Raw genomic sequence first — 12,485 nt, 5'->3', positions numbered from 1 at the left:
AAACCCAGTATAAATGCGCACTCTTCATTGAGCTGAAGAAGGGAGCACAGCTCTCAGAAGCTAGTCACAGATGTATCCTACAGTTTCTTTGACACTTCCTTCTACATATTCAGTTGGAGTAACACAGTAAACGCAGTCTTTTGCTCATGATGGCATAATGAGATTAAAGGATCAGGTGCATAAAGGGGGAGAGACTGACCTTTTGAGCTGTGTACACCAGTCAGCACTTCCTATGTTGACCTTTTTCTTTTTTTTGTTCTTTCTCTTTTTCCTAAGTATTGTCCAAAAACAGCAAGCCCATCCACACCACCATACTGAACCCGCACGTGCATGTCATTGGTGAAGACGCTGCTTGCATTGCCTACATCCGCCTGACGCAGTACATCGATGGCCAGGGCCGACCCCGTACCACGCAGTCTGAAGAGACCCGGGTCTGGTACCGCCGTGACGGCAAGTGGCTGAATGTGCATTACCACTGCTCTGGGGCTCCAGCTGCCCCACTTCAGTGAGAAACTAACACAGGTATTGGGGGTGGGGAGGATATGGAATTGGTCAATGTAAGGTGTGGTTAGTTATGAGTTTTAGATAATGTAAGTCAGGGGAAGAGAGTATAGGTGTCACTATGTGAGAGAGAATGTCATATGATGAAAAAAAGATGCAACAAAAGCCTTGAGATAAGACTGAAGGAACTCAATATGTAAACCCTAGAAGAGAGGTTGGAGGAGGGGGAGGGATATGATACAGATGTTTAAATACCTGAAAGAAATTAATGTACAAGAAGCAAATCTTTTTCAATGGAAAGAAGTTGTAGAACTAATGATCATGATATGAAGTTCCAAGGGGGGGTAGACTCGGGAATGTCAGGAAGTATTGATGGAGAAGGTGGTAGTTGCCTGGAATGCTCTTCCTGAGGAGATGGTAGAGACAAAAACAGTAATGGAATAAAAAATAAAATAATGGGATAAACGCAGAGGATCCATTAGGACAAAGAGATGGCACTGAAGCACTGGGTAACCTGCACAGAGCAGCAGTTCGTCCCATATCAGCAGTGATATATTGCTTTTGTGCTTCCAAGCATGCATTGGGGTAACCTGCATGGAGTGGTGGTTACAACCCTAAACAGTGGTATAGCAGCATCAGGCTTCCAGGAAGACCGGGGTGACCCGCATGGAGGCATCATAGTTAAAACCCAAACTTTGAGTAAGGGGAAGCAGCTTTGGGGTTTTTTTTATCACATCACTAGTCTCGGTGACTGTTGGAGCTATTGCAAAACTTGGTCATGGGAAGGAAAAGGGGCTTGGATATTGGTTTAGTGGGAAGCAAAGTTGAAGATAGCAGGACCTGAAATGGACTACTAGTAGAAGAGGTGGAGGCCATCATGTTAGTAGATTTTGGACATGCTTGGGACAGATAGGGAGGACAGGTAAAAGACTTGAGGGAGGGGGTGTTGATGATGGGTTGCACAAGGGATTCTGCATGTGCATCAACCTAAATTGGTTGAATCTCAGCAGACCGGATGGAGCATTTTGGTCTTTACCTGCCCTCATATATTATATTACTTGGTCACTCTGGGTTACAGGAGAAGTAGCACAATAGGGGCTGAACTGTATGCCCATTCAAAATTATACCCATGCATTTATGCCAGGATTCATATAGAGAATATACATACTAGTGACGAGTACCACACTTCACACACTAAATTTGCACACCAGCACACTACTGCCAAAGAGTGCATTCTGAGTTCACTAGTGCTAGCATTCATACACCCATACAGTGCAGTGATGCAAGGAGGCATATTCCCAGAAAGTCACCCACTGGCTCAGTAGTGTTGGAACACACATTCACTCACTCACTCACACTCTCCAAGGAGAGATGCCTGATGCAATAATGATGTCGTTCAGACTGACATCTAGGCCTCTGAATGTTTGAAGGAGCTGGACTCCACCTTGCCTCTAATTCAGTTCTGAAAGATAAAGGAAGCTAAGTCCATCCGTCCATAAAGAAAAGACATTTATTTAGTTTATAATAAACTTAGAAAAAATGTTGGATTTAATAAATGTATTATTTACCTTTGGGAGTCCCTGGCGTGGCTACCATCAACTTAAAATCCTTTGACAGTCCCATGGCTTTCTACCTTACATTGCCCACCGCATCTGCACTATATTTTACTTAGGTTGCAATAGAAAGTGCAAAACATTTATGCTGAATTTTTAGCTATGACATCTTCCAAGAGCTTATATAATTCAGACTTTTTTTTTTGTGTGTGTTGTATCTCTTTTCTTCCTCTCTTGCTTGGGAAACTCATCCTCCTGCTCAAACAGTATTCAGCCTTTTGACTGGAGAAACCTCTTCTTGGCAAGTGGGTCCGGCACGCCCGAGTGACAGCGACCGTCAAGCTCGTTCTGAAGATTAAAAAAAAAAAAAAATAAGTTCAAAATGAAAAAAAAAAAAACCTCCAAAAAAATAAATAAATAAATAAACCGGCGGCTGCCATAAATGCACGAAACCCTGCATGCACACTGATGCTCGGGGCAGCTGCCGGCTTCTTGTTGTTTTTCATGGATCCATCGTGTCTGTTTCTGCTGTACGAAGGTGTTTTTAAATTTCTCAAAAAACAAATTGCAAAAAAAAAAAAGATAAAGTAGATATCTATATATATTGTTTGTGAAAACAGGGCTGAGCATTCATGCCTTCTGTTTTAGAGGCAGTGAGACCGGTGGCAGTCGCTGCTTGGCAGCTCCTTTGGGGGCAGAGCCAAGAGTCGGCGCGAGTCCAAAAGCGAGCTTAGCAAGGAAGAAATGCAGGTGCGAGCGGCGGCCTTCCAAGCCCCTCCCCCCCCCCGCCAGGGAAAAGGCGGGAGTGAGGAAGCTGGAGGGGGGGTTGCTTTTGAGCTCTGCAGCTGCTAATTGTGTGACTTAAGAAGACCCCACCCCCAAGGAACAGTACCATGGGGGGGGGGGGCAAGAGGGGCAGGCAGGGCACAAGCGAGGAGGAGAGTTCCTTTAAAAAAATAAATAAAAAGAATAATTGTTAGGTTTATATATATATATTTTTTGGAACCAGTTACAAGCCGCCTTGGGGCTGACTTGCACCACCCCCAGTTGTTTCTTCTTTTATTTTTTATCTTGGCTCTAGCGAGAGATGCTGGATCCTCAGAACTGAATACTTTTTAGGACTAAAGTATATTAGAAAATAATGCTAAATAATGGATTTTTAAAGGAGGCGGGGAGAGAGGAGAGGAGGAAAAATGGCCCCAGGAGAGGCAATTAAAACAGTGACAGGAAGGAGTTTAGGAGCTTGAGAGGCTGTTGCTGCCTGTCCTAGGAGCAGTAATGTTGAAGCTCCTTTGCATTATAGCAGGCACTGTAAGAGGTAGTGGGTGGGGGGTGGGTTTGTTATGGGGGTTTAGTGCCCCCTTTTGAGAACAGGGGGGGTTGATTACAAAGTAGACTTTGAAATTCTATGCTGTTCTGTCTTGCATGAGTGTAAATAACAATGCAAAAACAAATATGAGATTTTGTCTGATGCAAAGCAGGTGTGTGTACTTGTCTCCATGCACTTGCAGAACCGGATTTTGTGGTTACTGATTTAAAAAAAATAAAAATAAAACATGTATTCATTGAGAATAAGGAGCTCATTCTGCATTTAGATTTCTTGGAGAACTGAGCCTTGTTGTTTAAGACACCCCCCCCCCCCCTTTATCTTCCCACAGTTTACCTCCCTATTGCCTTCGTTTCCCTCCATCCAATCCAGCGAAAGATTTGATTTCCAGTTCCACCCAAGGTTAGGGTTGGCTGGCGTCCGAGCCCTGCAGGCTCCGCTTGTTGAGCTTCAGGGAATGGGGAGTCCTTGCTACGCGCTGCAGAATGTTTGGAGGGGGGAAAATAGAAAGAAAAAGAAACCAAATGGAAGAACAGGCGTTGCGTACAGTCAACCCCTTTTCCTTATGCGATTGTTTCGTGACCCAATCCTGCTGCATGTTGTAAAGAGGGAGCTGAGGATGAAGCAGAGAGCCGGTGTGTGTCTACGTATACCTTCTGTGCATCCAGTGGTGGTGCTCTAATATAGTAACGATTTGCTGGAGCAGCTGATTAATAATTCCCCTTCTCTCAGGGGCAGCACTGTTTCCTTCCCCCCCCCCCCCCCCCCCAGCGTGATTTATTTTTTTACGCTTTTCTGGATGGGCAAGTCAGTAAACCCTGACTTGGAAACATAAGCAACTCCTTTCACACATTTTTTGCTGAAATTATCTGCTGAGCACTTTTTTGGGTGGAAGATCTTATTTCTTTATCGTTGGGGCTTTTTGGGAAACCGGTTTGTTGTCTTACCTAAGCCCCCTGCTGCTAAAGGTTGGAGGGCACTGGAGAGAAAGGGAACAGATAAAGCAAACGACAGCTGATGAGGGAAGGCTGGGTCAGTCCTGGTTCTGTTCCCTTCATGAAAGTTGGGATTACAACCCCAGGGGGGGGGGGGGGCAAACGCAGGACTGCATGTTCCTTATAATTTTGGCACCGTTCGGTAACTGCATGAGGAAAGAAGATGCACATGACAAATGCTTACAGGTATTACGGCAAAAGGAAGGGGGAAGGAAGAGACCGGTGAGAGGGAAGGTTATTGTGAGAGGGGCCAACGCTAGCAGGAGTCTGAGTACATTTTTTTAATTAAGCTAACGAGGTGAAGGGAGAGTTGGGCAAAATGTTTTGATCCTTTCTGTTTCCTTTTCTTTTTGTTTAAAACAAAAAAAAAACAAAACACACACACACACACATACACACACAAAAACTACAAAAGGGAAAACAAATTCTAAATTTAAATATATGCAGTTATGGGGGTGGGAACACAAGACAAAGTTATGCATGTCTTCTCTAGGTCTGTTCCTTCATTGTCTCTGTTAACTTGCTGATTAATATTCAGGAAATCACACTGTATTTAGTGCATCTCTCTGGAGAAAGAAAATACAATTTTTTTTTTTGCACTGTCTTTGAAAACATCATTAGCAAAAAAAAAACAAAACCCATGTTTTTTCCTAAGTTAATGAAATCTGTAGCTTGGTATGGTCAGTTGTCTGACAAAGCAGTACACTTTTAGCACTGTTAATGTTATGGGGCTAATGTAAGCATATATAGAATATATATTATAAATATCACGTTTTAAACAGGATTTGGAAAGGCATTTGATGCAAACTCTTTGCATGACATAGAGAAACAAGACAATTACCCCATTATTTGTTTGTTCTGAATGTTGGTAGATCTTAATAGCTTTGTTACATTGAAACCTTGAATGGGAGGTATTTAATAAAATAACATTTAAACCGTGCTTTGACTGCAACGCTTCTTTTATAAACTCTCAAGGCGTGTGAGATTGAATGCCAAAGGACCCCCTCTCCCCCTCCCCCCATTAGTCCTGTCTGTGTAGTCCAGAGGTTTAATTTCTGCTGCGCAGGCTTTATAGAGCTTCCAGGCTTTTTTTTTATTTATTGAGTTTAATAGAGCACACATAACTTCAAAGGCCAGAGCTAAAATGTTCCCTCTTGTCCTAGTGAGGTCATTTAGGCTCACATTAACAACTATTGGGACTCAAAGTGCTATGCAATGGAAGCCTTAAAATATTATCTGGCCTTGCTCCATTAATTGGCAAGTATATCCTCCCCAATTCTAGTGACAAAGATCATTCTGCCTGAGGTCCACGAGACTAAATCCATGGAGTGGTGGCTTTGGCCCATTCATCCTTCTGAAATCGATGAATACTACTCAGTCCTAACTGGGTAAGAGGGATGCTGCAGCTGCACACTGGCAAAGCACTCTCCCTTAGGGACACATGGTTTTACATAAAGACAACCATTCTGTCTTATGATGATACGTGAAGAGGAATCAGCAGGTGCACTGCCACCTCTCTCACTACCTGTTTCCGAAATTTTGTGTTTCTGCTGAAATTCTGACACTTCCAACATACTGTAATTAGCGATCAAGGAAACTTGTATTTTCAGCCTATATTTGTAATACATTTTCATATTCCTAGGAAATATACTGAGAGTAAATACGTCTCCTGTTTTTCAGGTGCTTTTTTTTTGTTTGTTTTAGATCAGGGGTGGCCAAATTTTAACAGCTAAAAGATCAGAATGCACCTTGCCCAAGAACCATGCTTTTCAAACCTGTACACTCAAGAGGTTAGTAATAATAATGACGACATCATTATCATCCTAGCACACTGTGCATCTCTTCTCTGCTGATTGCCAGAGTCTAGTCACAGTGTACTTCTCTCCTCCTCTGACCAGGCCTAAGAAGAGGCTCTGCCTTTTTAACGCAGCACGGGGGTCTCTGGTTGCCCCCACCCCAATGCTGGTCCTACCTCTCTCCCTGAAGATTTTTCTCAGAATCTATCTCTCTCTGCCCCCCACACTGTGCCAGTGTTGCCAATTTAGAGAATTTGTAGCTAGATCTGGCAATTGTTTGAACCATATAGAGATTATAAAACGCAATGAGACAGGGAGCTAACAGCTATTTTTGGACAATTTAACTACAAATCTAGCAACTTTCTCACAGCTCTAAAATTTCCATTGGGCTCCCTACTTATGAAGCATATTTGGAGGCAGAAATGTGCAAGAGAGTGAGACCTCCTCTGACTAGAATGCCCTAGGAATGTGCAAGAGACTAAGACCTCATCTGGCTAAAGTGTCTCTCTGTCACACACACAAGAGTCACCTCCTTGACCGGTCTCTCTCTGTCTCTCACACACCAAGAGTCACCTCCTTGACCGGTCTCTCTCTGTCTCTCACACACACAAGAGTCACCTCCTTGACCGGTCTCTCTCTCTCTCTGTCTCTCACACACACAAGAGTCACCTCCTTGACCGGTCTCTCTCTGGCTGTCTCTCACACACACACACGAGTCACCTCCTTGACCAGTCTCTGTCTCTCATGCACAAACGTCACCTCCTTCACCGGTGTTTCTCAGTCACATACATGTGTTCTCTCTCGCTCACACAAGCTCTTAATTACACCCATTCTCTCACTTAAACACATGCTAGCTCGCTCTCAAACTCACTTCCCCCCACCCCCTTGGAGCACAAATGGGAGCTGCAGCCCCTGCTGTCTAAAAAATAGTCCCATTGGCCGCAGCGACTAAAGCTGCTCTCTCTTGTTGCGGATCATCAGCTGATGTTCTGTTTTTCTCCAGGCCTGCGCTGCTCCTTGGGCTGACATTGCCACTAATTTGAATGCAGCATGGCCCTTTTTTCTTCCCATGCCCCCACTACACATCACTTTCTCTTCCAGGCCATGGGGTCAGGAGGAAGAAAAGGCCATGATGCAGTTGCCAGCTGCTACTGACACTGGTGCCGTTCCCATCAGGCTTGAGCATGCTGACAGCGCGGGCAGCAATAGAAGGATGTTTACCTCTCTTGCTGGGATGAAAGTGAGAGAAGGGCATCTGGGCCAGCGGGAATGCGCAACACACCTGCTGGTGCTTGGGGACACACTGGTATGTCGCGACACACCGGTTGAGAATCACTGGTCTAGACTGCCATACTGGCTGGTTCTGCTCTCTCCCATCTCACCACAGACCCTCACTCCTCAGAACAAGCACGGCTGGTTTCGCCTCTCCCCTTCTGCCCGCACAAAAACAACTGGAGGAGAATCTGATGACAACATGAACAAGCTCTCTCTGCAGTAAGGAGAAAAAACAATTCACAGCAAAAAAACAAAAAGCGGGAGCTGGATAGCAAAAGACAAGCAGAGGGCTATGCTTTATCTTCAGTAATTTTTTTTTTTTTTTTTTGCTATGCTGCTGATAGGGGAAGTTCTGTGCCATCCTAGACAGGCCTTTGTGTAAGCTGGCTGGACTGATAACAGAAAAGGACAATGCAATGGGCCATATACACAGGCCAATGCAATATTGGGCACTCAGGTCAGTGCATCGCTTAACACGCAGTTGGACATGCTAGACATGCCTGATACAATATGGGGATTACCGTGTCCAAAATGTGAGTCCAATTGAGCGCATAGCTAATAGCGCTCATCACGTGCAAAATCCATGTGGATAAAGCTATTAGCTATTACCCTGAAATGTCAAAAATTGCCACGCGGCCAAGGTGCCCATTTTAACGTGGCAAATTTAATACCTGCCCAAGAGCAGGCGTTAAAGCATGCCACGCTCAAGGGCTCATGAAAAAAACCACAAAAAAAAATCCTGCTTTCTGTAATTCCTTCTCTTAGTATCATAGGAGGAACCATAGAAAGCAGCATCCCCAAGTTCTGCCTGATTGAAGGAGTGAATAAATTGTCAGGTACTTAATTTATTCACTCCTTCACTTATTGACAATTGGTCCATTCACTGTCACATGTCAGTGAAAGGACCAATCCCAAGGGAAGTCTTGCTTCATAAATCTTCATTTTTTTGAAGGGGTTAATAAACGTGGATAAAGGTTCACCATTTGGATTTTCACAAGGCATTTGACAAAGTCCCTCATGAGAGGCTTCTAAGAAAACTAAAAAGCCATGGGATAAGAGGCGGTGTCCTTTCGTGGATTACAAACTGTTTAAAACACAGGAAACAGAAAGTAGGATTAAATGGTCAATTTTCTCAGTGGAAAAGGGTAAACAGTGGAGTGCCTCAGGGATCTGTATTTGGACCTATGCTTTTCAATATATTTATAAATGATCTGGAAAGGAATACGATGAGTGAGGTAATCAAATTTGCAGATGATACAAAATAGTATCAGTAACAGAGTAGTTAAGTCATAAGCAGATTGTGATAAATTGCAGGAGGGAGGTCATGTCATGTGGTGGGCTTAGCAAGTTGCATCGCGCTGAGCTCCAGGTGCTGCCTCCCTCTTTTGAGCTATTTTTTACCTTTTTAGCATGCTATTTGTCTCCCTTTTGTGCTCTACGTCTGTGGGACGTGCTATAACACTCACTGGTAAATTTTAAGACAGTTTCTCGACGGGCATGGCTTTTCGCTCCGTGAAACGGAAAAAGGAGAAGCTGAAACCTCTCTCCCAAGATGACTAACGGCACGGGAGCTGCCGCGCCAGAAGATCTGGATGCCGTTTTAGTGACCAAGCTTACTGATGCTGTGGTTTCGGCTCTTGATCGTTTTCCCCACATTTCCACGCAAATAGAGGAGTTAAAATCCTTTCTTTCCGAGTTGGCCCTGTGTTTGGACCATGCAGAGGGCAGACTTTCTACAGTAGAGGATGATGTCTTACAGCTGGAAGAGCGAGTGCATAGCTTGGAAAAAGAGATGCAGGAAAAAACTGAGAAGCTAGATGATCTCAAAAACCAAGCACGCAGGACGAATTTAAGGTTTGTGGGGATAGTGGAGGACAATTCCATGACTGATGTGATTAAATTCTTGGAGACTAAGTTGCTAACATAGTAGGGTCTCTCTGAGCTACAAGGTAAAATGATTTTTGAAAGAGCTCACTATAAGGTGCAAGGGAGGGGGCCTAGGCTCCGAATCGTCATCGCTAAGCTGTCTCACTACTCCTATAAGGGTATGATTCTTCGTGCCTTTTACAAAAATAAGCAGTTGTTTTATAAGGAACACAAAGTGCTGGTGTTTCAAGATTTTTCTAACAGTGTAATGGTGCAGCACCGTGCATTCTCCTCCATTTGCTCCAGTCTGGATCAGCATAATATTCGGTTTCCCTTATAATACCCTGCCCAGCTTCGAATTTGGCAGCATGTGCAAGGCTTGGGATTTCCCTTCCCATTCAAGGATGAAGCTTATGCTAAACATGGCTGGTTGGTTTGTCACCGATTTTTCCCGTAAAGTAAGCGACATGACTTTCAAGACTATGTGTGGGCAGTTACTGCCCAAGGAGACCCAAGACTTGGGGGAATCAGCTTCCTCCCACAGATAGCTCTTATGATAGCCATGGTTGGGTTATTTGTCACCTTTTGTTTTTCTTCGTGGGGACTGTGGAACATACTTTTACTGCATGCTTTGCTTTGTCCTTGACTTTACACTGGAGTTGCCATGGATGGCCTATTTTTTTTCTTTGTTTTTGCCTAGTCTGGTGATAGCCAAACTGGCTTCCTTAGGAGAAGCCTGCAACCAGTATACCATTTTTTTTTTCTGTATTTGATTTTTTTTTTCTGTATTTGATCTTTTGTTTGTATTGTACAATGTTTAAGCACATGGTTTTGGAGTATATATGTGCTGCTTTTGTTTGTCACTCTTTATCTTACTTTATAAAGTCTCAATAGTAATTGGGTGTTGTTTGGTTTTTTTTTAATGATTTGACCCCTAGCAATTTACCTAGATGGTATGGGGTACATTGTCTATAAATCTGTGAGATACCAATTTGCAAGGGGATGTGTAAGGGGTGTCGGCACCCTAACACATCTGACAGACCCTTTGCCTCAAGTTAGGTGGTGGATATGTTTGTGCATGTTTTTGGGGGGGGGGGGTTGTATGATTTTGAGGGAGGTGGAGGTCGGGATGATTTTGCATAATTGTTCTGATTGTGATGGGAGGTTAACTGGCACGTTTTTTTTTCTTTGGGACATGCACTCTAGTTCCTTAGTCTGGAGGTTGTGGGATTGTCCTTTTGTGCTATTGGATTTTATGTGGACAGCAGGTTTGATTTCAGTCTCATCTCTTACCTTTTTTCATGTGGGGGGGGGGGGGGGTGTCACATAAGTTTGTTACTTGGAATGTAGCAGGCCTGGCCTGCCTGTTAAGCAAGAGAAGGTGCTTTCCAATTGATTTGCTTGAAATGTCATGTGGCCTTTTTGCAAGAAACACACATGATCGCCCAAGAACATGTGAAACTGTTAGTGATCTGCTCCCCCAGAGGGGCGGAGCTAGCAATCTGTTATCGATTAGCTCCTCCCGAGGGGAGGAGTAGCAATCTGTTATGGATCTGCTTCCCTAGAGGGGAGGAGTTAACAGACTGTTAGTAATCAGCTCCTCCAGAGGAGAGGAGTTAGCAACCTGATGTAGATCTGTTCCTCCAGAGAGGAGGAGTTGCAATCTGTTATGGAATCTGCTCCCCCGAGGAGAGTAGCCAGCAGTCCGTTGTACTCCGTAGACGGAGTTAGTGATCTGTTGTGGGTTGGCTCCCCACAGAGTGGCAGTCTGTTATGATACCGCTCTAGTAGTGCAAGGAATGAACACTTTAATATGAATTGGTAAATCCTTGGGCTGATGGCAGATGACAGCGCCCCCAGGAGGATATCCTGAGAGGGACCACCGACTAGGCTGGAGTATGGAGACAAACACAGATAGTTCTTTATTAGACAGGAAGTAGAACCACCCGAGGTGGCAGTAGTGAGCTGATGTGCCTGGCAGGGCTGAAGTCCCTCAAATACTGGAACTGCGGTCTCTGGGTTGCAGAGCTGTAGAGAGAGAGACTATAGGTAGTGAGTAGACAGGGTATACTGGATACATAACCAGTAGTAGATGATACACTCACAATTGTAGATATCTGTAATGGCTTCTAAACAACAGAGAGTCTTCAGTATATTCAGGAACAGGAGCTGTAGGCAAGTACTGGTTCCTATATGCAGTCTGGAATAAGAACTCACAATATCTGTGTATGAGATGGCTTCTGGAATAGAAGAGAGTCTTTGGAGGGTTTTAGGAACATGGGCCCTCGTGGAGCGAGTACCGGTTCCTATCTGCAATATTAACTCACGATCTCCGTACCTGCGATAATGTCTTAGACAGAAGAGAGTCTTCTGAGATTAGGAACATAGGTCCTCGTGGAGTGAGTACCGGTTCCTATCTGTAATAGAACTCACAGTGTTCACGTCTGCGATTGCTTCCAGGCAGTAAGGAGTCTTCTGAGCATTCAGGGACGTAGGCCCTCGAGGAGCGAGTACCGGATCCCGTCTTAGCAATCTGAAATCAAGAAGAGAGAGTGGGTACCCCTTGGTAAGTTTGAGGAGGCAGAGCAGCAGAGAGTGAGTTATCCCCCCCTTGCAAACTCAAATCGTAGTTGCAAGCAAAGACCTTTTAAGTTGGAAGCGGATGACGTCACTATGGGGTACAAACTCTATGGGGTACAAACTCTAGAGCGCGCGCCCTTATGTCATCAAGAACATGGCGGATCCGCAACGTCAAGCCAGCCCGGGGATTCTGGGAAGAAGCGGTGAGGAGAAGCCGCGGCAGTATCTGTCCATCAGACCCGAAGGGAGTTGCCACCAAAGTAGAGAGGATGGAGCGAGGGCGAGAACAGGCACGAACACAACAGAAACTTAGGCGGCACTGGGTATCACAAGTGTTTGCAGCGCAGGGAAGTTCCAAGAAGAGTGGGGTGGCTATCTTAATTAATCGATCTGTGGCTTTTCAACTTTCTGAGACCTGTATTGACCCACAAGACCATTACGTTGCCATTAGTGGTTTCTTAATTGATAAACCAGTTAGGATGACTTCTACTTACGCCCCTAATAGTTACAATCATGGCTTTTTTACCCGGTTAGTATCTGTGATGGCGTCTCTGGGGACGGCTCCTCTTCTTGTGGGTGGAGGGGGGGGGGG

General features: G+C 44.6%; 1 protein-coding gene across 24 annotated transcripts in view; it reads left to right on the top strand.

The window, feature by feature from the left end:
* The window catches only part of CAMK2G (calcium/calmodulin dependent protein kinase II gamma), a 425,093-nt gene extending 420,267 nt beyond the window's left edge, over nucleotides 1-4,826 (top strand). For all 24 annotated transcript variants that reach the window (XM_029608983.1, XM_029608982.1, XM_029608986.1 and 21 more), the window contains 2 exons: nucleotides 277-522; nucleotides 2,322-4,826. In XM_029608983.1, coding sequence (XP_029464843.1) covers nucleotides 277-509 — 233 coding nt within the window. In that variant the 3' untranslated portion in view covers nucleotides 510-522; nucleotides 2,322-4,826. The remainder of the gene's footprint in view (nucleotides 1-276; nucleotides 523-2,321) is intronic.
* Nucleotides 4,827-12,485: the final 7,659 nt, after the last annotated feature.

This window comes from Rhinatrema bivittatum, chromosome 7, assembly GCF_901001135.1.
Source record: "Rhinatrema bivittatum chromosome 7, aRhiBiv1.1, whole genome shotgun sequence".
NCBI classification, from domain to species: domain Eukaryota; kingdom Metazoa; phylum Chordata; class Amphibia; order Gymnophiona; family Rhinatrematidae; genus Rhinatrema; species Rhinatrema bivittatum.
The sequence above is the reverse complement of the archived record's forward strand: the minus strand, read 5'-3'. Positions and strand labels throughout refer to the sequence as shown.